This window comes from Platalea leucorodia (genome assembly GCF_965183815.1).
Source record: "Platalea leucorodia genome assembly, chromosome: 11".
In the NCBI taxonomy this organism is placed as follows: Eukaryota; Metazoa; Chordata; class Aves; order Pelecaniformes; family Threskiornithidae; genus Platalea; species Platalea leucorodia.
Genome location: NC_138833.1, coordinates 13,636,724 through 13,662,323, shown reverse-complemented (window position 1 = coordinate 13,662,323; position 25,600 = coordinate 13,636,724). Strand labels below are relative to the sequence as shown.

Below are 25,600 nucleotides of genomic sequence, written 5' to 3'. Positions count from 1 at the left end.
GTGATTCACACTTATTTCTGGAGAGATAATATTAGACTGTTATTGCATTCCTAAAAGCTTAATATCATCTCATAAAGATTTGTCCATATAAACCCATGTTTTAACTCTTTCTTATAAAGGAAGGCATTTGTAAACAGGTGTGTAAATAAGCTATTATTTTCACTAATTTTATTTTGGATTCAGTGTGGATTATAGAAACTTATACAAAAGAACTTAGGTGATCTCTATGCCTAAGACAGGTTGTTCCTTGTTGCCTGCCTGCACAGCAGCTGGTGTCTAGCAGACCAGCTCACAAGCCTCCAGCACACATGACACACTAACCTACCTTCTGGGCATGATCGTCGTTTGCTACTCTAGTCTGCTCTGTTAAGTTTTAAATTGTTAGAGCTGCAATGTTTGATCACAAAGTTTAAGTATTTGGGTTTTAAGAATGACAGTATGTCATTGTGTTTTCAATACTACTGGTGAAATACACGGTTCTTTCTAAAATTAAGCTTTTAAAAGCAGGAGCTACAACATGGTACTTATTTCGCTTAACACACTGATAGAAATGCAACTGCTTTCAGAGAAAAGCTAGACTGAGTATCATTCAGCGTGGCAATGATGGTGCCTGTGAGAAACTTCACCCAAAGCCCTGTATCACGTTATCTTCCAAGAGTTCAAGATAGCAAGCACGCAACTATGAGTGCTCTGGTTATGTGGATTTGTCAGAATCGTGGTCATGATGAAAACGAAGCAGGGCTTGCATTAAAATGTAGAAGTCCTGCTATGAAATTCAGTTGAAGTTAGCGTATCGTAGTGATTTCTTTTCGTGAGAACTGTCTGTATGAACTATTGTTGTACAGCACTATATACTGCATGGTTTCCTACTTGATCTGACAATAAACATCCTTCACTTTTTCTTCATTTTGTTCCCCAACTCTCTCTTCTCCTGGAGTCCTTCTGTTAAAAACTAAGAAATGGCCAATAATCTCAAGAGACTTGTCTTTAACTTTTCACACAGTTCTTGTAAATCTTTCCAGTGCATGGCGTACTGATTCTGAATTGACACGTTCTTTCTTCGGTCTCAGGAAACAATTTTGATTTCCTGAAAGCTCTCTTATATTAACTCATGGGTTTACTAAAATTGTTTTTTTTTTGATTGCTACTTCAAAGCCCAATGATAAAAAATGTGAATGTCACTGTTGATCAAAGTACAGAAAGAGTGTATTATGAAACCTGTGTGGAAAATATTCCTGTAACTATCATAAACATGAGATGCGAGTAGAATATCTCTTTCTGTAAATCTGTCTCCAGGAGAGACAACCACAGGAGGAAGGCTAAGCTTGACTTTGAGTGATGATGATGTGAGCAGCCCATAGTAATGCGTTAGATAACGAGGGCATATATCCAGTGGTGTGGTACGCCTTCAGCTCTTTGCATCTTGCATATGAGACGGAGGATCTGGAGACACAAGGAGCAGCTCTGTGCCAGGCACCTACTTGATCCCTGGAAGATGAGTAGAAGATAGAGGCTCCTGGTGTGTGCCCATGTTTGTGCTTATTTCCTTCCACTACTGACAAATCCACTGCTGATTTTTTTTTTTTTATTCATATATACCTGCAAGCATTTTAGAGCAATAATGAGTACAGCTATAAAATGCATAGAATTTTTCTACACTATTCTATTCTTTTCAACTAAGGTATACAATATGTCTCTGCTAGACTAGATCAAAAGAAGAAACTCTTCTATACAGAAAGCCTCAGAGATTAGTCTATATGAATCTTTCTCAAGTGCATTTGAACCTGTTCCTGTACAGCAGCCCAAAGGTTATTGGCAATGCACCAAAGAAACCCATGACTGGTGGATTTAGATACTAGCTGCAAATCTCCATTAATCTCTGTTTACAATCTATCCTCTATTACTGTCTACAGATAGCAACTCCTAAGTTAAAGGTGCTTTTTGTAGCAGTATTTACTGAAAAATCTGTTTAAAAACATATGCCAGGAATAAAAGACTTGAAAAAAATTACCTGGAACTTAACCTCCTGCTTCCTTTAGGGACTGAATAAAACAGTTGAGAACCATATAGGAAAGAGTATGTTTTTGGCAGATTTTCTAAACTGATTTTTAAATGTTTCTTGTCATTCTATTTGAATAAATTGTGTACTTTGAAGATGTCACAGTCACCGTATGATAAATATTCCTTTCAGTTTGTTTCATTAGCCCTTCAACATGCTCATTTTCTAGTTTTTCAGATCTGCGTGAAGATACCATATTTTGATTTCACACAAATACCCGGTTGAATTTTGCCAGTTTTGCTTTTATATAGGGTAGATATAATCTACAACTGAAATGCTTCACGTTTAGTATTATCTCTTCAAAAAATGATGCTATAAAGACTTGTTATTGGTTAATTATTGCTATATGCAAGGGCCAGGAAATCTGTGGTTGCGAGTGTTTTGCAGCAGTTGGTAATAAAAGCTGAATTGTTCTGATATAGCTACAATCATAAAGAAACACTGACCAGTCATGACCTGTTATGTAGTATGTCTGCATAGATAAAATCTGCAACTTTTTTTAATTATGCTTTAGGTAGTAAATTAGAGGTGTACTTTTGGCATCTCCACTTTGGACATACGATGCAGTGCTCAGCCCTCTGTCCTTGGCAGGGTGTTTTGAGGAGGCAGGCAGTGAGGATACGCGCAGCTAGTGGGGAAAGCCTTGTTCCGAATGGCGCCCTTTTTTGGCCAGACATCTAAAAATCAGCAAAAGGCGATTGTACTCCATCTTCTTTTGAAGCATAAGCATTCAGCTGGGGACTGACCAGGCTAGGCTGGCCTGAGGCTTCCTTTGCGGGGGGCAGAAATGCAAGGCTGCAGAGAAGGTGCTGCTCCTCCATCTGCTCTGAGCCCGCAGGCCGAAAGGACGGAGGAACCTCACTGTAGTACCGCAACCCTGCTTCCCCGAGGCCTAGCTCTCAACGGGAGGCACGGGGCAAAGCTGTGCCTGGAGCAAATGGCCGCCTGAAGGGGCTCATGGGGCAGCTTCTAAAGCTCAGGACTGCCCCAGCTCAAGGAAAGTATGTGGTTACAGGTGCATCACGTCAGGAAATGATGCAAAATACATGGTGCAGAAAATGCATGGGAGACACAGCCCGCAGCAAGGGTCTCAGGAGGAGCAACTGCCCCTGCTGCTCTGGGGAGGGAGAGGAGAGGGGAGCCGACCAGGGGCGGGATCCCTCCCTGCCTGGCAGCGGAGCACACCCGGCTCCGGAGCCGCAGCCGCCACTCTGCCGCCCGCCCGCCCTCCCCATTTTGCCCGCGGGGCGAGGCGAGGCGAGGCGAGGATGGGCGCGAAATGGCGCCCGCCGTCACGTGCCGCCACCGCCTCCCCGTGGCGCTGGGACGGGGCCTCGCACGGCGCCGGCGCGCTGGGGCCCGGCCACGGCCGGCTCCTCCCCTCCGCGGGCGGCGGCGTGGCCAGGGCGCTCGGCGGGCCGGGAGGCTTCGGGGCTCTTGGCGGCGCCTCCCCCCTGCTCTGCGGCTGGCCTCGGCCCTGCCACTGCGAGGGAGCCGCGCGGAGGCGGCGGTGAGCGGCGGGGCGGCGTGGAGGGACCGCGGCCCTTGCGCGGCGGCCGGGCGGGGAGGGGCCGCGGGGTCTCCGGTGGCGGCCCGGGAGGGCGGCGCGGCGCGGTACGGGGCTGGCGGGGCCGGGCGGGCGGACGCGCAGCGCGCCTGGAGACGTTAAGACCCCCGGAGCCGTGAGGAGGCCTGACCGCCGCAGGGCTCCCGCGTACGTGTGGCGCTCGTAAGCCTCCGCCCTCGGCCTGAGGGGAGGTCACCGCCCCGGGCCGCCGTCGGGGACCCGGCCGCCCTCCCTCCTCTCCCTCAAGGAGAGCTGCGGGGGACAGCTCCGGGGGAGGTAACGCCCTGCCCTGGGCTGCGTTCGCTCACAGCCGCCTTGTGCTGGGGTTCAGGTGAAGCGGGAGCCCCAAAGCTCTGTGCGCAGGAAGGGCTGGCTGTGCCCTGCCGCCGGGTTCGTGCCCGCCCGAGAGCCGCCTGGCCGGCTCCGCGCTGGAGAGCGGCCTGGCGGGGGGCGTCCGGCCCAGCCGGCGTCCGCGCTGGCAGCGGGGCGCTGGGGGTGCCCGGGAGCCGTCGGCTGGAAGAGGAGGGTTTTTCCCAATGTCAGGAGCTTAAATGGCTTGTTAAAGTCGGGTAGAAACATTTCTAGAAAACCTGTAGAAAGAATTTTTTTTTTTTTTTCCCTGCCGTGTAATGTTTGGGTAAGCCCTCAAGAGAGCTGTGGAGCTTCAGATGTGTCATTTAGTAAAACAAGGGAAGTCTTGGGTGTTGTTCATGGTCTAAAAGCTATTCAAGCGGGGGCGGCTTTTTTTCTAAAAATAATGCATCAGTAGAACATAATAGCTGAATTCTGTCACCTAAATAACAGTAACACTGGCAGCGCAGTTGTATTTCTTCAGTTAAAATTAATGCAAACATTAAGATGTTCAGCTGAGTGCTGTTATTTTTAGGTCTCTCGGGTTTTGTCGTAAACATATTAAAAATGTGATAAATCCCTTCAGAGAGAGGCTCAGAGGCTCAGTTTTGCGAAAAATGAGGATTGATTTAAAAAATAAAAATCCTATTCAGAAGCAAAAAATACCAACCATTAAAAGATTGCAGTGTTCTAAATGAAGGAAAAGCTTAATCTTTCAGCACATCACACTGAAGGACTAGATTTTCTGAGACTTAACCTTAAGATGCATTTTTGGTCTATGGTTTGAAACATAGGCAGCAATTGAATTTGAGGCTGCATCAGCAGTGGCAACAGCTTTCCAGCACTGCCTTTCTTGTGTACAGTGTCTGCCGCTCTCGTTCCCCAGACGGACGCTAAATTCTGTAATGTTGTGAGTGGGTGACCTTGATACTATCACTGAACTGTGATTTCTTAAAGACACTATGATTAATGTGACAAGTATTTCAGCTGTTAAAGGCAGATCTATAAACATTAATTTCCCAAGTGTTAGAAAGTTAAAGCTTGATTATCATGATGCCTGCTTTATCCCAGGGGATTTCCCAGCTTAGTTATTTTAAAAGTTTTTTTTATTTCTCAGGAACTTCATTTCTGCTGGATTTGTGTGTTTGTGTGTTTGTTTTGTTTTGTTTTGTTTGTTTTTACTGTCTCTATTAGAAACCTGATTTTATGGTGTTCTATTAATTCCTGCTGAGTCCTGGTGTTGAGAACTGAAAGGGGAATCTACAAATCAGAGGAAGCAGTTATTTCTTTGTGGCTTAAATCTGTGCTATGTTGGGTTATAGTAATAAAACCTCTTTTTTGCAACTGCCATTGTAGCATGGGAAGTAGTGAACAGCTGCTAGCATAACCGAGCTGCTGCTGACCACTTCTCAAAATCCCTAGCCGAGACCCCAGGTCATGGGAGAGATTTTAATGTCTTAATTTTAGCAGAAGTTTCTGGTTCTGTTACCAGGACAAGCTGCAGAAACAGTTATTTAACTTGCATTTTTCTGGATCCCTGTTGGTTTTTGTGGATTTGAGTTTGTTTGAGTAGGATAACATGCAGCTGTGCAAAATACTTGATCACAGGACATTGAGGTCAAAGAGTTTATAGAGGAAAACAGCTGTATAGGGTAGCGCACCAATATTTGATACTTTGCTCTACACAACTGGGGATATGAACAGATTTGATAAACATTGTCAGTTATCAGTGTGTTTCATTTCAACCACTGTGTTGCTGCTGTTTATCTTTGATAATAATTTGGATAACTCTACCTTAGACTGACAATTCACTGTTATTTACATAACAAGCTTGTATTTGATTGCATCTCTGATAACTAGTTATTTTTTATTATAAACACTTCTGCTTAGATGAGCTGACATGGTTTAAGCTGTTTTGGATAGTTCTTCTGGCCTTGGACACATCTGATTAATTTTGTTGTTGTTAACAAGAACTTTCAGTAACTTCTTTTTATGTAGTGTCTATAATTTTGCTACTTTTATCTGCAATGTAGAAGTATAAACTTCCTTTTGCAGTGAGGGATTCTAGGACAGGTCTGTGAAAGAGAAGCTCATTTCATTAGGAGGAAGTATTCAGCTGTTACAGGCAACCAGTCCAAATATTTGTGAAATTCAGAAGCCTGCTGAATGTTGTAGCTGGTCTTTATTGACTACATTAAAAGAAATGTATTTGACACATTTCATACTATGAAAGGATGTTACTATCCTTTTTTTAATTTTCAGGTGTTATACTACTATTAACAATTACTTTGCCTGCAGCCACACTGGGAAGTGTTGGGAAGAATACTGAAATCCTGAGTTTAGAACAGATGGAAGAGTAGACCTTTCCCCCTGCCCCGATAAGGATATAAACTTTATCGTGAGGAGGATTTCAGTTATTTGCTGTGTTTTTATGAAAGCAAACTTAGTGATATTCTGGGGGGTAAAGCTTTGAATTATTATTTATGATGGACGACACTGAAACACAAACTTACCTGTAATGTAGTATTAAAAGTAGGCTGTGATACAGCCGCCAGGTTGTACAGACTGTCACCTGCTTTCTGGGAGCCCATAAACAGGGAGGAGGCTGCGGGCTGGGTGGTTTGGTGTCGATGGGCTGCAGCTCCTGTCTTGCTCCTTGCCATGTGACTGCGTGCCCAGGGCTGTACCGCGTTGGTGACTTAAGGCTGCTGCACGTTTGGTGGTAGGAAGCTGTGCCATGTGGTGTCTGTGCTTTGATCATCTGTCACGTAGTTCCCTAGGCCCATAGACAGCCTTGCTAGTGAAGGGAAAAAGGCGGGGGAAAAAAAACCATTTTGCTATTTTTCTGTTTTCCATGACCCTTAGATTACATTAGCAGTTATAGACAGTGTTGTTTACCAAAATTCACTGCTAATGGTAATGATAATGCAAATATTGAATAACTTACTGTTTACATTGTAGTGTTTATCAGTACAATGTAAATGCAGTTGCAACATATGTTTCCCATCAGTTTTATACTTAATCTGACCTCACATTTCTGTCAACAACACGGTATTTGCAATGTGGGATAAGCTACCTTGTGTTACGGTGATGCCCTCAAGCTCCTTCACTAAAGCAAGAAAACATATGAATTGGTGTCAGTGTATTTTCCTAGAATTTTTGCATGGGATGTAATACAAGGATTTTTTTTTTTTTTTTAAACTAATAAAGGTTTTTGTGGCATTTTATCTGGACAGGAGGGGAAAGCAGACAGATGCTTGTGAGTGCCCCATGGCTGCAGCTGCCTCAGTTCATTCATTTATTGCCTGTTGTAACTTGGAAGTATTCTTTAGGTAAGAAAGCCACTTCAGAATATGTTGTGTGGTTTATAAACTTAATACACTTCTGTATTGAATCTTTAAATTGTTTTGCACTCTGAATTACAATGTTACTTATGTGTTCTGTTTATATGTGTCATTATAAACCTATATTTTATGTGTTAGAAACTGACAGTACTTTTGCAAATGAATTTTTTGTGCCATACATGGTTAGCAAAGGGACAGTCTGCTCGCTTGACGGAACATCTAATACTTGTAGACTGCATGCAATACAAGGCCACCATAAGTTAGAAACTTCTTCAGATGCCATCTACGAACAGAGTTACTAATATGTATCAACTTTCTAATTATAGACAAGCATAACTGCGCAGCTCTTAAATTTTCTGATGAAATTGTGAGCTGAGCAGCAACATAACTTGCACAGATTTCAGTACCCGAGTTTGATTTTGCTTAGGACATAGGGGCAGCTTCTTGTGTTGTATTCATAATTAACACATGTACTACACCTGTGTTAAACTTTACAAGTTATAAAAACTTACAAAGCTGATATTAACTGGTTAGTTAGTCAAAAGATGATGATATGGCCTGGGAGAATCTAAAGCCTCGTGTCTCCCATATTTTAAAGAAAAATAAAAAAGTTCAGTGTTAGAAGGTTTCTAAAGATGTTACTGCTGGTTGAACACAATACTTTGTAAACCTCATGAGTTTTTAAATTTACTTTTTCATTTCAAACGTTTCATGATTTAGTAAGATGTGTGTTGCTGTTCCTATAGCTTTCCATTAAACCATCTTCAAATAATGTAAAATGGGTAACTGAATTTGGAGGTTTTGGGTGTACTTTCTTATAGCAGACCAAGATACTCTTTCATACTAAGATACAGGTTATTTTTTTCATATTCGTATATGGGAGCATATTCATATGTCACTGGTATCTTTTTTCCCAGATAGAGTTTAATTAGCCAAAATAGTTTTACTGTCAAGATTATCACGATGCAGTAAGTATACTTTTGGAGTAAAAGTGAGTAACGTTTAAAGCCCAGAGTCCTTAAATTTTAAAATATTAGAAGTCGTATCTTTAACTATTTTGATTCCTGTGGTTTTGGTATACAGTAAGCTGAAACAATTAATGTTTCTTATCCAGGTTTGTAATATCTTTAAGTAATATTCAAGAATCCAGAGGTGTATCTGTTTTGCATAATAGTACTGAAGTGACTAAAATTGTAGATAATGCAAAAACCAGATTTGTGCCAACAATTACGCTTGCCCATTAGTTAAACAATAATTTTCAGATAATGTTTGGTGAAACTAATTTACTTGATGCATTCCGTTGTTCGGCTTCTGCATCTACCCTGGAGTGCGGAGTGTGCTATTCATCTCAGTCTTTGTTCCAAAACTGAGTTTAGCCCCTCCAGTGGGTCTCCCAGATGTTGCAGAACAGTTTTTCTTTGGTTGGTGGCTTCACAGGGCAGTTCATCTTCTGGGACCAGTCCCTGCCTTCTGGTTAAGGAATCCATGCACACAGACGGGATGACTCAACAGTGGGATGGATGTTCATATACCAGAAAGGTGCTGGTAACTTGACAGGAACTTCCACGTTCTTTGCAGGTATGTATGCATGTAAACCTCTCATTGTATACTACCTGGGTTATATCCCATGGAGCTATAATTTAGTTGTCTTTTAAAATACATACTGTTCCTAGTTTAAGTGTTCAGAATGAAATAAGCGTTTGCATTTTCACAGTAAATATTAGGGCTTCATGTTTGGTAAAAACTTTGTGATATATAACCAACGAAACCTTTTTCTGGCTTTGCATTCCACAGTGAGTAATATAATGTAATTTTGCTAGATTTAAAGTACTGCAATATAGAATACTAAAAATAGAAATTCTAGATTTATCAGTTTTAAATAGATGTAGCAACAAGAACAAGTTATGGCCACGTTCCATCAGTGCGAGTGTAGGTATGCCATGCATACCTTGTCACATCTTCATACATCTGGACTGGATGTCCTGCATCTGGTCTATAGCCTGGCCTGTGGTTTAGGGAAATGGTGTCCTTTCTGGTAGTTCTCAGATGCCAAAACTTCTTTGTGGGAGCCAAGACAGCACCCACGAAGCTCAAATAAGTTTCAAATAAGAAAGTGAAAATTTTTTTCAGAAACTTACATTTTACTGAGGTGTTGCAGATTTGCATGAGAATAGCAAAAGCATAGAGAAGCTTCTCGGACAACAGCATTTGTTTTATTTTATATTTTGTTCTGGACTTTAGTTTTAGGAAACAGCTAAATTTGTAATTCTTCCCGAGGAAGGGGAAAAAAAAAGGCAAGTATTTGACTCAAGCTAAATTTAGCAAGGCTATGAGCAACTGGAAGAGAGAGTTGTGTAATGGTTAATTACTACATCCCCACATAATGCTTTGGAATGCCCATTCATTGTGTAATGTAAAGCACTCAAAAGTCATAAAACGCGGTCATGTTGATGATAATTTGATAAAATGGTCTAGTAGCAAAATGTTTATTCATGCTGAGCTTGCATCTTCATTACGTTAGTAACACTAATGTATTGTTTAGAAATACTGCTCTGTTTTGGAGCGTATTGTTCTTCATTCTCTTTGACTTGCTGCCTTTGCATGTGCAAGGCATGTGTCTATTCAGGGAAGAAAAACTGTTATTAAATATCATTCAAAGAGTGTTACTAGCTTATCCTTCTGCATATATCACCTATCGCTATCAAAAATGGGACTTTAAAGAGACTAAGTGAAGATTTCTGAAGACTGCTAGAATAAATTCCTTGGTGGTTGAGATGATTTGTTTGGAGAACAAACAGTAGTGAAGCTGGTCATACGAACAGCTCTTGATTGTTCTTTCCTACTTCTCAAAGAATGCACGTGCTTTCTTTTCATAAAAATGGAGTTACCCTTGCATGTCAGACACCTCATCAACCATACACATCGGGTTTTATAAGTTGGGGAAAATGCTGGATAAGTTTTTGATAGGACAGTCTATATTTTGGCAGCTGTTTCTGGATTTTGTTTTCTCCCCCCAACTAATGAAGATGGGGGGGGAAGCAGATAAAACATGCTGTGAGGGTTGCCGTGGAAGATTGTTCAGTAAAAATAGATAACGTGTTCTGTTCATTCTTGAAGAATGCCTGGTTGCTTTGAAAATTTTAGCTTCAGACTGGGTGGGAAGAGAGAAGGTCTGGCTGAACATCTAGTACGACATCTGAGAAGGGGCCTCCTCCCACTGTAAAATGAAGTGGTGCTTGAAACAGTTAAGACAGTTGTTAAGAATTGACTGAATAACAGAATTCAGTCTAGAATGGACTTGAGTAGATTGCACTGCTTCAGCATGCGAAAGCAGAGCTTTTCCTTATGCTGCTCTTTTCTGAACTCTGGCTCATGTGGCAAATGTTGCTCAGCGAAGTAGATTCATGCAGTTTGCTGTATTCCAGGGTCCCTGTCCTTCTCTCCTGCTGAAAAATGGCATATGAACCTCACTTACTTTGCCCTGTTTTGATAAGTGACCTCTGAAGTTTTTTGTTGTTAGTTGTACAAACATTTCTTCCTCTGCCTGGTATGATTTTAAAAAACCCAAACAAAAAGCCAACAAAGCAAAGCACTGGGGGAGGTGGTCAAAACTTTCCAATCTGACTCCTCTGAATGCGTCTGCTCCAAGTTCATCAGTGTTTAAAAGGGCGTTTATGAATTGAGTTCTCTGGTTGATAAAATTCTTCTAGAAATCATGAGTAGATTCTCTAGTTTGTCTGCTGAGTCTAAACTTAAACAATTGGCTACTGCTAAACTAAATTGCTGTTAAATACTTCTTTGTTCTGCAAAGTGCTTTATGTACTAGGAAGTACTAACACATGAAGCTACACTTGCTAAATTAACAAACCCAAGCTCTCCAGATTCAAATCAAGTTGTACAAAATAAAAGGTATCGAGAAAGAAGGTCCTTGCTAATGTCTGTTCACTGGATATTGGCATATGAGCATACCTTTTTTCATAGTAACTTGCTATATTTAAATTTTACTAACTTGTTATCTCTTACTGTGTTTTTTCATTGCCTTCTCTCCCTTCCTCCTCTAATTGTCTGTATTTTTCTAGGGACCTACTGTATGTGAGACCTTTCAGGAAACTGTGCAGTTTGAATACATCGGATTGTTCCAGTACCTGAAACTTTCACGATGAAGAGAGCTAGGGAGAAAGCTGTGGTTGAAAACGAAGCTCCTCAAACATCGCAGAAAAGCAAAAAACAGAAAACTTGTTTATATGGCTCAGTGTTTGGTGAATCTGGCTTGCGCACCTCAATGGACTGGGGAAGCCTTCCGCACCACGTTATTCTGCGTATTTTTCAGTTTCTGCCTTTAGTAGATCGAGCCAGGGCATCTTCTGTTTGTCGAAGGTGGAATGAAGTTTTTCACATCCCAGACCTCTGGAGGAGATTTGAATTTGAACTTAGCCAGCCAGCTACTTCTTATTTAAAGTCTACACATCCTGATCTCATTCAGCAGATTATCAAGAGGCACGCTGATCATCTGCAGTACGTCAGCTTCAAGGTAAGTCTTGGATGAATGGAGGCTTGTTTTGTCACGGCACTGCGCATAATGTATGCAGCTTCTCTATGTCGGTTGGCTCAAGTGCTGTACCTGGGAAGTCTTTATGTTTAAAAATGCAACCTCTGCAACAATTCATTTCCACACATGCACGCTGTCTCCTTCCAATTTCTACACTCCAATCTCTACAAAGTAAAGAAAGATCTAACGTTAATGTAATACGGTGCTGAAGATTCAATGATAGGTTTTCACAATATGCAGAATACATACTTTCTGTAAGTCAGTGTTAGTGGTAATCTGAGTACGCAGCAGATTATTGGGCATAACAGTAAACTTGATTTAAATGAAGGCTATGTTTGTAGCGTCAGGATTGCATAAAGGCGGACTTCTGTCATTTGAATACTTGATACAGTTTACTCTGTTTATCTGAGAAGATGATAGTTGGAATTACAGGTGCTCTGTTCGCTTTTGGCAGACACTTCTCCTTAGAGGATTTCATAGTTCTAAGCTGTGAAGGAAAAGCAGAAGAAAGGATTGATGTTAAAGCTAAGATGAAAATCAGAAGCTTCTTTTTCTCAGCACTGGTAGCAGTTTTACGTTTGGAGATATCATGATGTGGTTGCACAGCAGTTCATGGATAATCAGTTATTAAATACTTGTAACCTCTGTACTTCATATAACTGATTATAGTGAATTGGCATTATAATGTAATTTGTTACAGTTGTTTAGGAAGGAGTGAGGTTATTTGAAAACAAGTCTTAGGTTGAAGCTCTCTGTTCATATCGGAAATACCCAGTGATCATACTCAGAAAAATTTTCTAATAATAACTGTCCTGAACTCTTTTCTTGTCTTGAAATTTCTAATTAATGTCACGTTTTGTCCTTTTGGTAAATACAGTCTGGTGCAGTACAGTAAAGTGGATGTGGACCTTCCACTCTTGGGTATCCATGATGCTGTTTTCTAAATAATAATAAAGAATGGCTTCATGATTTTTAAATTGCTTTTATAGGTTGATAGTAGTACTGAGTCAGCGGAAGCAGCCTGTAACATCCTTTCTCAGTTGGTGAACTGTTCTATCAAGACACTAGGTTTGATTTCCACAGCAAAACCAAGCTTCATGAATGTCTCTAAGGTAATGTTCTACAAACTGTAACTAGAGTGATTTAATTCACTCTTAAACCACTTTAGCTTTCTTATTGTGTTGTTATTCAGTTGATGGTAATTTTTATGAAACGATCTGTATTTATTGGCATATCTTCTTTAATTTGTGGCATCCATTAGCATTAGGAAAATAGTTAAACATTGATTCCATTCACTAGATTTAGTAGTGTTGATACTTTGTGGTGTAGAGATGGGGAATCATTTAGAAGGCTTGAGTTTCCTTATTTCTAGATACAGTGATCCTGTGCTGCAACATATTGTTAAAATATTTGGGAGAGATTTTTTTTTTCTTTGACTCTATAGGTCACAGCAAAGTTACTTTCTGGAAAATAAATGCCATTTCCTTTTTTCTGCAGATAAATTCTAGATACTTCTGGCTCATCACTATGTCCACTTATCCCTGTTTTATTACAGTGAAAAGATAAATCAGAGTGGATAAGTTAACTACTGAATATAAAGTTATTTTTTGTCACATGCAGCAGCGTATTTTTAAACAAAGATTTCTTATGTTCAAATAAGCCTTTCTTTGTTACATAAGAAAGGGGATGCCTAAGAATTGATTATTTTTGTACTTTCTGTGCATGTAAAACCTGAGATTTAGATGCTGAAGTTCTGCGTATCTTTTAATAAGATTTTTTTTCCCCCTCCTTCAATTTCTCCAAATAGGCTCATTTTGCTTCAGCACTGACGGTAGTTTTTGTAAACTCCAAGTCATTATCGTCAATCAAGATCGATGACACACCACTTGATGATCCTTCCTTGAAGGTTCTTGTTGCGAACAATAGTGATACTTTAAAACTGCTAAAAATGAGCAGCTGTCCTCACGTGTCACCTGCTGGTGAGTAGTGAATATATATGAAAAATGTAGTAGTAAAGTATCATAAAACAATAGTCAATACTTAGTTTGAAACAAGTTATTCAAAAAACTTCTAGTGCTCTTCTGAGTCTCTTAGCAGAGGCCTTTTATTGACCTAGTCTTGGCTTTGGAAGGGGAAGAATCATAGAATCATTAAGGTTGGAAAAGACCTCTGAGATTGAGTCCAACTGTTAACCTAACTGCCTGGTCCGCTTCTAAACCATGTCCCTAAGTGTCACATCCACATGTTTTTTGAACGCTTCCAGGGACTGTGATTGCACCACTTCCCTGGGCAGTCTGTTCTAATGCCTAACCACTCTCTCTGAAGAAATTTTTCCTAATATCTAATCTAAATCTCCCCTGGCACAACTTGAGGCCATTTCCTCTGATCCTGTTGCTTGCTACATGGGAGAAGAGACTGACCCCCACCTCACTACATCCTCCTTTCAGGTAGTTGTAGAGAGCGATAAGGTCTCCCCTGAGCCGCCTCTTCTCCAAAGTAAACAACCCCAGCTAAATAATGTCTTTGTGTTACTGAATGAGTTGGATTAATGAAGGTGGAGGTGCTCCTCACTTGACTGCATCTTCTAGAATCCTGCGGTGGTGTTTTTTTTTTTTTTTACATTCTTCTCACCTGCTTCAGTACCTCTGGTGATAGGCGTTGAGGAGGAAAAGCCTCCAAAATTAGTGCAAGCCTTTAACACATGATCCAAGGACTTGATGCTCATTGCCAGTTCTGTGTAAGGGTAACCAAATGTGTGCTGCTTAATGTGTGCAACTCTGTAAACTTAACTAACTGGCACTCTGTGGGAACAGACTTGCAAAATCCCTGACCCATGAATCAGCTACTGGTTGGTGGGATAAAGGAGCTGAAAGCAGTTGTCAATAACTGTTTCGCAAGGTGCTGTGAGTTTAACTTACTGAGCAAAAGTGTTAATACTTCAAAGTTATATTGAAAAAACAGGAGTGTATACAAATTTCAAAAACTAGTAGTGTAAGACACTGAGTCTTTCGGTTTCTGTAGTGCCCTCGTGTGTCCAGATCTGGTAGTATGAACTTGCTCATTTTAGCATTGGTTGGTGAAGGGTACACTCTCTTCAACATACAGGCTTGCCAGAAAGTTCAGAGGGCTTTCGGGTCCCTTCTCACTTGCCTTTCTCCTGAAACCCTGGTGCTAAGGAAAGGGAATCCTGGTCTGGTCTCTCTCCTATATTCTTATCCAGAGTCTACAAAAGGTGATTTAATCTGCGTACTTTGTATTCCAGCAGATTAAGAGCAGTTATGTTGTTTATGTTTTAATTCAGGGAAGCGTCTGTTTTAGCATAGCTCTTAAACTAGGCTGCTGGTGGTCATTTAAATAGACTGCTTAGATGAATGCTGAAGAAAGGAGTATTAGGGAACGGAACAGTGGCAACTTCAACTGGATCTTACCTGATTTCAGTTGCCTCCTCAAAGTTGAGGAAATTCTGCGCAGGGAAGGGCAAAGAAGAAGGAAGATATTCAGATCCAAGATAAATGCAACTAGTCAGACTTGCTTTTTTTACTGATAAGTGTTTATGGCCAAAACCCATAAAAGGATGTGGGTATCTAGATCTGTATCATATTTCATGGTTTTTGGATATAGACATGAATACTCAAGCCAATAGAGTTAGTACTTGCTTGAGCTTTGCAGCAAACAATTGTGCTTATATTCACTTTTCATTTTACAGAGTAAATTTTTTTTTGTTGTTCCTCAGGAATTCTTTGTGTTGCTGACCAGTGTCATGGACTTAAGGAGCTGGCTTTGAACTACTACATATTAAGTGACGAACTGCTGCTGGCTCTTTCAAGTGAAAAACATGTTGATCTTGAGCACCTTCGCATAGACGTTGTGAGTGAAAATCCCGGACAAGTTGAATTTCACACTATTAAAAAGCAAAGCTGGGATGCTCTTGTTAAACACTCCCCCAAAGTCAACATTGTGATGTATTTCTTCTTATATGAAGAAGAATTTGATGCTTTCTTTAGAGAGGAAACCCCTGTTACACACGTTTACTTTGGTCGTGCAGTAAGCAAAGCAATGTTGGGTCGTATTGGCATGAATTGCCCAAGGTTAATTGAGTTGGTTGTATGTGCTAATGGACTTCAACCTTTGGACGACGAACTTATTCGGATTGCAGAGCGCTGTAAGAACTTAACAGCAATGGGACTTGGTGAATGTGAAGTAACTTGCAGAGGTTTTATTGAATTTGTAAAGATGTGTGGAGGCAGGCTTACCCAGCTTTCTATAATGGAGGAGGTACTGATTCCAGATAATGATTATAGCTTAGATCGACTTCATCTGGAAGTCTCCAAACACCTTGGAAGAATGTGGTTTCCAGATATGATGCCAACATGGTAATTTCTATACGTTTGTGGATAAAATGGTAGAATCGGGGTGTTGCTTTCTATGCAAATAAAGAATTTAAAAATGAAATATGAAAACTTATTTCCAGATTTGAGTTTTTCTACCTTGAGAACCTCTAGTAGCTCGTAACAGCAAAACATTCTAGAATGTTAGTGGTATATTGAAATAGAAAATAGATTAAGTGTACTTAACACTTCTGAAAGTGTATCTGTGGTTTACAGGTGCTTCAAACTTCAGTGAACTTGGGCTTCTCTGAGCTCCAGTTTAAATGTTCCAGTCACATTAAAGATTTTTTTTCATGTCTTCGTTTAGTCTTTCCAATTGTCATGAATGAGTGGTTAGGTCACTTAAATAATCACCGTCAAAGATATTTGTAAAAGTGTTTTTAATAGAAATTCATAAAAGGGTGATTTAACAAAGTTTGATGGCAAGGTTCACTCTATTACTTATTAAATGAATGGAATAGAGAGAGAGAGAGAGAAAAGGGAAAGTTGAGATAAAAGAAAATACAAGGGCGGTAAAGGAGGCCCTACCCTTGAGTCACAAGGTTCAGAATGGACCCCCTTGCTTCTAAACTCCTTCTCAGAGAGGAGCCTAGATGTGGCTGAATCCAATCCTAGTCTCAGACTTGGTCAACGGTTTATGTCTAAGGATTATATATGATTAGTAGCAGTTTAAGGTTTGTTCACAGTAAGGAGAAAATCACAGGAATTTAACAGTAATGAATCATTGGTTGATCTAGCATCTACAAAAGTGATTAAATTGGGTTTACTACAATATTTGAATCAATTCACACAATAGGCCTAATAAAGGTACCTATTAAAACTTCCCTTGGGTTCAGTGAAATGCAATATGCGCAGATAAAGCTACCTGGTAAAAAGTCCCCTCGAGTTCAATGAAATACTCACTTAAATGATTGTCTCAACTGGCAAAAGTTGAGCTCAAGGAGGGAAAGGCGCCAGAGATCAGCCCAGGTCTTGTCGCCAGGCCTCTGTATGCAAACTTAGGAGTTCGCAGCTCTGAGAGGCATCCCACTCGGAGGGAGATTCTGGCGCAGCCCGCTGCGGTCCAGGAGATCTCAAAGGGTCTCCCTTGGTACTGCTCTTTATAGGGTTGCGAGATGATTGACTTTAGGCATCAGTGAATTTCCATTCTGGCCACAACTCTGGTCAGTAATTGCTGAGTTCTCATCAATCTCAGCAAGACGGGTACGATCCTCCCGTACCCATCCACCTGAGTTACGATCCCCAGCGATATGTTCCCAAGCTGTCGGGGGGGTGACTGATGATGCCAGATGCAGTCAAGGCATTCTTGTTCCCCAGCTCAGCCATGCAAGAGTGCCCAGCACGGCCAAGGGGCACTTAATCGCTGGACTCATTTCTCAAAGGCCAAGCCTTGACAGGAGTCCTGTGATCATAAAGCAGTCCAGAGGAAAATGGAGGGGGTGTACCACCACACCAATGTAGTCAGAAAAGGACTAGAGAAATTTTCCCTTTAGCAAATTTAACTTTATGGGAAGCTGGATACAACTTGGAGTTCAGGAAAACCGTATTATTTGTTATGATATTTTATGCAGCTGTTTTTCAAAATATTCATGTTACAAATGTAAAACCTTGTACATTAATAGAGTAGCCCAGGTTACTCAGATATAATCTAGCTTAAACTTATGCCAGTATATTAAAATATTCTGGTAAATAAGCTTATGCTTACCAAAAAAAATTCCAGTTTTAAATTGCACTTTAAATAATTTTGTCAGATTAGCTGAACTGTAGAGACTGCATTGTACAGTATGTTGTTTTTCTGTCTTATGCATTAAATGGATGGGAAAGAGATCTTGTTAAAATGAATGAATTGAAAAGTTTGGATCTAGATTGATTGCTTGGGTGAATGACAAAGCACTTTGGAAACTGCCAGAGTATAAGGAATAGCTTCTGGGTTTGAGAGAGTTCAAGTCTTTGATTACAGAGATTGATGTCTGAATGCTGCTCCATGCTTTCATTATTAAGAGATAAGAAGGATATTATGAATGTGGCTAGTGAGAAGGAAGGATCAAATGGAATACAGTTGTCTTCGATCACTTTCTGGCTGGAATCAAGGGTTTAGAGCACTTAAGGAAAAAAAAAAATAATTGCCAGTTAGAGGCCAAAATGGCCTGTAGTAATCTTGTCTGTATCTCGCAGAGCTGTGCTGTAAGCCCTGATTTCTAGAGTCAGGATTGCTGGAGGTGATCCTGAAATTTTTAATTCAGGACTGTTTAATACTTGTTGGTATTAATTGGTTTTTGAGGAAGAAGATTTATTTTATGTCTTTGTTTTCTTTAAAGGGAAAAGGAATGGTGAGTTGATGTGAATTAGAATATGTGGTTTTGTGTTGACGTTTTGCACACTGTAAACTGAAATGCATTGTATATAAATTTTGGTGTAATTATTTTCATGCTGTAGTTCTGTCTTCCTGTGTATAATGAGAAGTCTACATTTGATTTGCTGGTAGTAACAGATAAACAGATTACATCAGATAAAATGTCAGCTTCTTCCACACTTACACCACTTTACTGCAAAAATAACAACTAAAGGGTTAAACCACTGTTGTCTTGGACAGATTTGTTCCCAGTTGCAAGCTAAAGGATTTGAGGTAACGCATAATGCCTGTCTGAGTCAGTAATGCATTATCGCCTGTTGCACAGTTAAGAAGCATCTGACTCTGGTTACTAGCACCTCTTACCCAACCACTTGCTTCCATAATCAAGGGGATTATAATTGTCTTTTAAACAAAAGACTGAAATATTTCTAAACAGTGTTTGGTTTAAGATCTGTGGTTTGCTTTAAATGTACATGTAATAAAGTGATCTCATACATGCACTGATATTAGACTCTTATCCATCTGTTGTACCACGTCTTCCTGTTAGGCGGGGTTCTGTCCTGTTAGAAACCATATACTTGACAAACCTGGGGAGAGGCAGTTGAAACGTTTAACTCCTGGATTATATTGAATTAGTTGTCATTTCATGTTCATGCCTCAAACTCGAGGATTTTTGAAGTGCTGAAACCATAAAATGGAATGTGGGCAAATCCCGTAGGTGGTCGGTAAGTCCTAGAGTCCTCATGTCTCTCCAGCCAACGTAATGGCATTAATGAAGTGTCAAACACTAGCGGCTATATACAGAAATACAGTTCAGGAGGAAACTGTTAAAATGCTTCTTTGAATATTGTCCCCTTCTCTGTCCCTCTTACTAAAGCAGCTTTTCTGTGAAGCCATGAATGTTAGCTTGCTCCAGCTCCAAGCTTCTAGAAAAATGGGCCTGCACTTGTTAACGTTGTGAATTTTGATGCGATGATTTTTTTGTGCATTTGCTCTGCTAACTGATCTTGACAAGTAAGACCAATAGATACTTGAGTTTATAACAAAATCCCAACAAAATTGGTACATTAGTCTCAATGTGAAATATTGATTCTTCACTGGTAGTGTGGGAAGCTAATTTTAGTTGAAAGGTAACTTCTGACATGTTAATGTTCAATTTTATAGTTTTAGTGGTAGATTCATTTTAGTGTTGTGTTGGTGCTAAGGTATAGGCAGTGCGCTTTGGGGAGGAGTGTCCGAACACTGTCCTGTGTAAAGCAGCATCAGTTCTTGTTCTTCAGTAGGTCATCCTGAATGACTGCAGCGGAGGTATCGCACTTGGCCAGAACCTGTAGATAGCTGCCTGCTGCCTTCACTTCCTACTATCCCCTGAGTAGCCTGTACTTCAGAGCTCTGTCTCCTCCTAGCTAAGGCAAGTTTTGTCTATCTCACTGCTCTGCAAAGGCTTTTTAAAACCCCATCTCTAAAGCATATAATGCAATGATACAATTTGTTAGAGTAACTAAAACCCTCAAAATGAAGTACAGAATTTACACCTGATATGTTAAGGAGATTTGTAGGGTCACTAAAAGGTCCAAGTTACAGTGAGAAGCGAACAGTAGTGCGCTTTTTCTGCCACGTGAGGGGGTGAGCTACTTTTCAGGCTTGCTGACTTTTCAGGCTCATTGAGAAAGCTTATAATTAGTCATTGCTAATTTCCTGATTCTCTTGCAAATGCAAATTCCAACAAGAACGCAAGTCTCTTTTCCTTGTGTGGAGTCCCTTTTGGCATCCAATAGAGACACTGTGTGTGTTCTAGCATGACAACTCCCAACAGCATTTTTTATGCCTTGTGGAGTGTTTCAGTAATTTCCTTCTACTTTTCCTCAGTTCAGGTGCTTTCAAAATCTAAAGTAAAGTTTGTCAATTAGCCTAAGATATAATGTTTGCAACAATTAGATACTTAAAAAGCAGTACCTAACCAGTATCTGGAGTGTATATTGATGTTAGCACCTTGCAATATTATGTAAGGCCCAAATTATTGAATCAGTAGTAATATAAACTGTTGTTGTGCATATTGTATAACTTTTTTATTCTGTAAAATACATTTTTTCCTTCCTTCACTGAGATAGGCTGTCCACATGATAAGAAAAAACAACTTTTGGATGCTGAGATGAATTTATTTGGAATTTGCTACATTTCCATTTCACACTCTTTGCCCTTTCCCCCTTTCCAGATTGCTAGTAGGATCTGAGTGATCGCAGTTCTCAACATGAATATGAGACGTGATCCCAGGAAATACTCTTTGCATTGGCAACATTTTCCCAAGGATTTGTCCCTTAGAAATTGGACCGCTGTATCTGATGGGATGGATGCAGAGTAGTTTTACACAGAAGCCTGGCGAAAACAAGAGGAGGGAAAACATCAGATGACTGATGAAGCATTTGTTCTTCAATACTGTTTCAGAAATATTAGCATTTTCTGTCTTGTCCGTTCCACTGAGAGAGCAATAGTGGAAATACCAAAATAGCAAAGACACTGGTCATAAAAAATAGAGATAGTGGTTGGAGTTGTTGGCTTGGTGGAAGAGGGAAGATGGGAGGCAGGGAGAAGGTGAGAATTCCTGCTTTCGTAAAGAGAAGAGCTCAAAGACATTCTACAGAACTCGATTATTTGCATTCTAACATAGGAGCAAAAAGTTCTGCACGTAAATGGATAGAAGATGCAGTGTTTCAAAACACGTACTGTAACTGCTTGGCTAGCTGCAAGCCAATACATCCTGTATGACCTCAAGACAAAGAAACATTAAATGAAAAACAGCTATTTACCTGATCCACTGATTTGGATTCCATCATCAATGGCATTTCCGTTGTGGAAGAATTTAATGGGTCCAGAGAGCTGGCCCGAAAAGGGAGCGTACACTGTCGCTCCGTCAGCACAGATGACATCCACTCCCCTGTGCCTTCCTTTTCCGTTGTGTCTGAAAACAAATATGTAATTAGAGAAGTCCCTTGTCAGGCCTAACATTATATAGAAATAGATCAGTTAGCACGCTGCAAGATCTGGAAATGGGTTGTTTGTACTGAGACAGTGTTGACATGGTTGACTGGCTGAAGAATCTATAAAAGTTTTTTGGTGTAGATGATGTAACGCCATGTAGGGTTGATGATCTGTTACAGTTCCAGTTTTGCAAATTGGAGAAAAAAATGCCTTTTTTCCAAGCCTTTAAATAGAACTGTAGAGTCACAGAAATGTTAGTTGGCTGGTACCTGTGGAGGACATCAAGTCCAACCTTCCACTTGAGTCAAGACTGTTCCCAACACCAGGTCAGGTCCAGCACGGCTTAGTCTGAGTCATGAAAACCTCCAAGCACAGAGGTTTTATGAACAATGTGGGCAACCTGTTCTGGTGCTGCATTACCCCTGTAGTGAAAATGTTGCCTCACATCCAACCTAAACCTTCAAAGCTGTAATTCTTAAATGGCTTAAACAGGGTTCAACTCTATTTCAGTGAAGCAGCAACAAAACCCCACGTGTTCCACTTATAGTACCTTGGAGCTCCGTAGTATCCGCAGCCATATCTATCACAGCCTCTTATCTCATTTGTAGGATTGCCAGCACACACTGTTGCCCAGTGTCTTTCTTGTTGTTGTGGGAATGGTGGAACAGCTTTGAAATACAGAAACACAGCATATCAAAGTTAACTTTTAGGTTCTGTTCTAAGTATTGCATATTTGTAACTACTGTGTTTTAATTTTAGTTAGGTAGGAACATACTGGAATTACATCCCACACATGTAGTTGGATGTTTCCTCCACAAAATTGTGATCCTTTAGGAAATGTAAATAGAATGTACACCTAAGACTGGATTATAATGTTTCTAGATTAGGGTTACCTCATAGAAGGAGCATGCTCTAAAGACAAAAATTCAAAAAGTGTATCATGGTTCCTAGGGTGTAATCTGAGGGACAGGAAAAGACTGTTTTGTTTCTTATTCTATGCCTAGGCTGATGGGACTGGGCTCCTCAAGTCCTCTTCTCCACTGCTACCAATGTAGTATTTGCATTTACAAAGAATCATCCTAAAGTCTGCTAAGATGCAATACTGAAAACATTGCTAGTAGTTAAAAGGGTACAACCAGAAGAGATGTCTGACTCAGTTTATTACTGAGACTTGATGCTGCTGTGTCATGGGGGGGCAAGAAATACAACTTGATAAGGTGATATATTCTCCTTCCTGTAACGCTGTCTACAGTCCTGTTTTGCTGTATTTATAATGCATATCTTCTGTCTTGCAGATGTTGCTGTCAGAGAACCTAAGATAGAGGGGACTATTGCTCTTTGATATTGTTGCCCTTATTTGAAATTAATTAATAACTTAATTTTAATTCATTATACTACTTATTCGGGGGGGGGGGGTGGGGTGTTTTTTTTTTTTCTTTTTACCAGGCCTAAGTAGATCAGTAGGATCAGAGTGGTCGCAGTTCTCAACATGGATGTGAGAGATAATGCCAGGATATACTCTTTGCATTGGCAGCATTCTCCCGAGTTGTTGCCCTCTCTGGATTTGGCCGTGGTATCTGATGGGGTGAATACAGACGAGCTTTACGCAGTAACCTGGAAGAGACGGGAGAGGAAGCGAGGTCAGGAAACATCAGCTGCATCTGTTCTTGGGATGAGCAAGAAACGTGCCGTGCTAGCCTCTTACTGGAGACTGTAATGATGAAGCAGAAATGTAGCCAAGGTACCAACAATCCTGAAATCACAATTACTTGGATTGCAATGGAAAAGAGGGAGTTGGAAAATAGGGACAGGAAAACATCCTCTCAGCAAAATTGAGTGCATATTTCTGATACTTTATTTCTACTGTTTCCCCCTTTTTTTTTTTGATTTGGGGTTGTTGTTTTTCTGCTACCTGTTTTTCAACTCCCTTCTTCCCTTCTCTCCAAGAAAACCATAGGAAAAGGACTACATCCTACTGGTGCTGATTTCTGGTATTTCTTAGCAGCAGTCTAGCTGTGCTTCAATGTAGGAACGAGGGAGGGTATAAGATTAATCAACACTTTGCTTGAATTGAAGAGCCACAGAAACCTTACTCAAGTAAATAAAATGATTGCTTGTGCATGCCTCACAAGGCATCTGCTGTTGTTACTTGCCTGATCCCCTGATTTGGACTCCATCATCGATGGCATTTCCATTATGAAAGAATCGAATGGGTCCGGAGAGCTGGCCGCTGAAAGGGGCATACACTGTCGCTCCGTCGGCACAGATGACATCCACGCCCACGTGCTTTCCTTTGCCACTGTGCCTGAAAACATAAATGCGTGATTAGAGAGGTCTGTCAGGCTTAACATTATGTATAGATAGATCAGTTAACACAGTGTGATATCTGAAGCTTGTCTAACAAGGTTTTTGCATCTGCGATGAAATTGGAAAGAAATTTTTATTATTGCAAAATGTTCGTATTACTCTGACCTTCTTTAAAGGGGGATGGGATTCCAAATTGTAAGTGCATTTTTAATTTTCCCAAGTTCATGGAATATTTCAAGCTGTTATAGAAAAGTACCCCTGTTCTACCCCAAAATACATCTGTGCCAGTGTAAAATAGAATCTTATGTTCGGCATTTTCTAATTTAGAAATTTGGAAGTTGCATGATGAGGTTGAACACTTCTTACAGCACCTGAGGAGAGGAGACGACAGGAAAAGGCAGGGAAGGCAGGAGTCATTCTACATATAAAAGCATTTTTCAGGGAAATATAACCTGGTCTGTTATGAGGTGCCTACTTAAAGACAACGATGCTGGCAGACCTTTAGCTTGTGTAAATTAACCTACTTAGCTTCCTGTAAGCTATTGCTGAATGTTAGTTAAATATCTGGTCTATAAGCAACAAGAATAAATGACACAAATCCTTGAAATGATTTGTTTCCTTTACTCTGGCTGCTTATTCATGTAACGATCGCGCTGCTTCACCCATGCATCAGTTAGTGGTGGTATTACTGCACTTCGAGATTGCCAATAACATCCCAAAAAATGAGTAAGAGATCCCACAGACAACAGTCTTCTCTCATTCTACATGTCAACTGTAGTTAAACTCTACTCTTTCTCCTGTGTGAACATTTCATTTAGGAAAGCAACAGCGAACCCCACTGCTCCAGACTCCCGACGCCACGCTGCCTTACCTGTCGGCGCCGAAATGGCCGCAGCCGTATCTATCGCAGCCCCGGATTTTGTTGATGGGATTCCCGCTGCAGATCTGTGCCCAGTGTCTGTGTTGTTGTTGGGGCGGGTGTGCGTCCAACTGCTTGGCAAAAACTTCACATGCAAAAGAGGAAAACAGGGAAAATTCCACCATGTTCTTAGTACAGTACAGCAGAAAGTGTTCAGGTGCAAAATAGGGTGTTTAAAGCGGAAGACATGAGCTCATGGGAGTTTATAATTTCAGAAGCTGTAGGTAAAAGAACATTGTACAACCTGCTCTATACATTAGATCCCTTTTTCTTGAGGTCTTATTTTAAGGTACATACACTAAAAACAAAGCAAAGCTATAGATAAATATTTTTAATATTAGTTTGTGAAATAAGAACTTTCACTTTCTTCATGAAACCTCTAAATGCTTTAAGATATGACTCTAAATGCACACCTAATTCCATATTTTATAATAGTCATAACTGTGCACATTACCATAATCCTTCATAAAACTAGATTGAAAAAACTTAGCATTATTTATGTTTGAGCAAATTTCAGTAATTCGTTAGCGTCTGCCTGAAACCAGTCAAGACCAACTGCAGTATAGCAATGTCAACTCACCAGTGGACGCCACGCTGACCAGAGCGACCAGAGCGAGAGCTGTCATTTTGTGGCTGTTTCACCGGTGTTCTTTGATCAAATCAAAGACGTTGAGCAGTAGCTGCCTGGGGTATTTATGTGTTTTTGAAAGCCCAAGTCTGTTGCCTTGGCCAATCAGTCTTGAGCAAAGTATTACAGCTCCGGGCAGATGGTGTTGCCATATTA

At 40.5% G+C, this 25,600-nt stretch overlaps 2 protein-coding genes across 4 annotated transcripts; one reads left to right on the top strand and one right to left on the bottom strand.

Annotated features, from left to right (window-relative positions):
- The first annotated feature begins 3,438 nt into the window (after positions 1–3,438).
- On the top strand, positions 3,439–23,057 carry LOC309596103 (F-box/LRR-repeat protein 21-like). Of its 3 annotated transcripts, none has more exons than XM_082323866.1 (8): positions 3,439–3,569; positions 7,214–7,309; positions 8,759–8,899; positions 11,401–11,852; positions 12,860–12,982; positions 13,678–13,849; positions 15,604–15,737; positions 23,037–23,057. In XM_082323866.1, the coding sequence occupies exons 4-8, from the start codon at positions 11,481–11,483 to the stop codon at positions 23,040–23,042; spliced, it is 807 nt and encodes a 268-aa protein (XP_082179992.1). In that variant the 5' UTR covers positions 3,439–3,569; positions 7,214–7,309; positions 8,759–8,899; positions 11,401–11,480; the 3' UTR covers positions 23,043–23,057. The 3 variants fall into 3 exon arrangements, with proteins under 3 accessions (XP_082179992.1, XP_082179993.1, XP_082179991.1); XM_082323867.1 differs by lacking the exon at positions 23,037–23,057 and adding an exon at positions 19,892–20,221; XM_082323865.1 differs by lacking the exon at positions 23,037–23,057 and having other exon boundaries at positions 15,604–19,136.
- On the bottom strand, positions 20,797–25,500 carry LOC309596104 (myeloid protein 1-like; the record flags this gene model as incomplete). Its single annotated transcript, XM_082323868.1, has 7 exons — positions 25,397–25,500; positions 24,769–24,901; positions 23,744–23,895; positions 23,034–23,204; positions 22,141–22,258; positions 21,419–21,570; positions 20,797–20,987 (listed from the first exon to the last, which is right to left on the bottom strand). The coding sequence occupies exons 1-7, from the start codon at positions 25,440–25,442 to the stop codon at positions 20,797–20,799; spliced, it is 963 nt and encodes a 320-aa protein (XP_082179994.1). The 5' UTR covers positions 25,443–25,500.
- Positions 25,501–25,600: the final 100 nt, after the last annotated feature.

Excerpts from the sequence above, each read along its gene's own strand:
- LOC309596103 (XM_082323865.1), top strand. The coding sequence starts at position 11,481 with ATGAAGAGAGCTAGGGAGAAAGCTGTGGTTGAAAACGAAGCTCCTCAA. Across the intron at positions 12,983-13,677 it reads GCTTCATGAATGTCTCTAAG|GCTCATTTTGCTTCAGCACT; the intron begins GTAATGTTCTAC and ends TTCTCCAAATAG. Across the intron at positions 13,850-15,603 it reads TCCTCACGTGTCACCTGCTG|GAATTCTTTGTGTTGCTGAC; the intron begins GTGAGTAGTGAA and ends GTTGTTCCTCAG.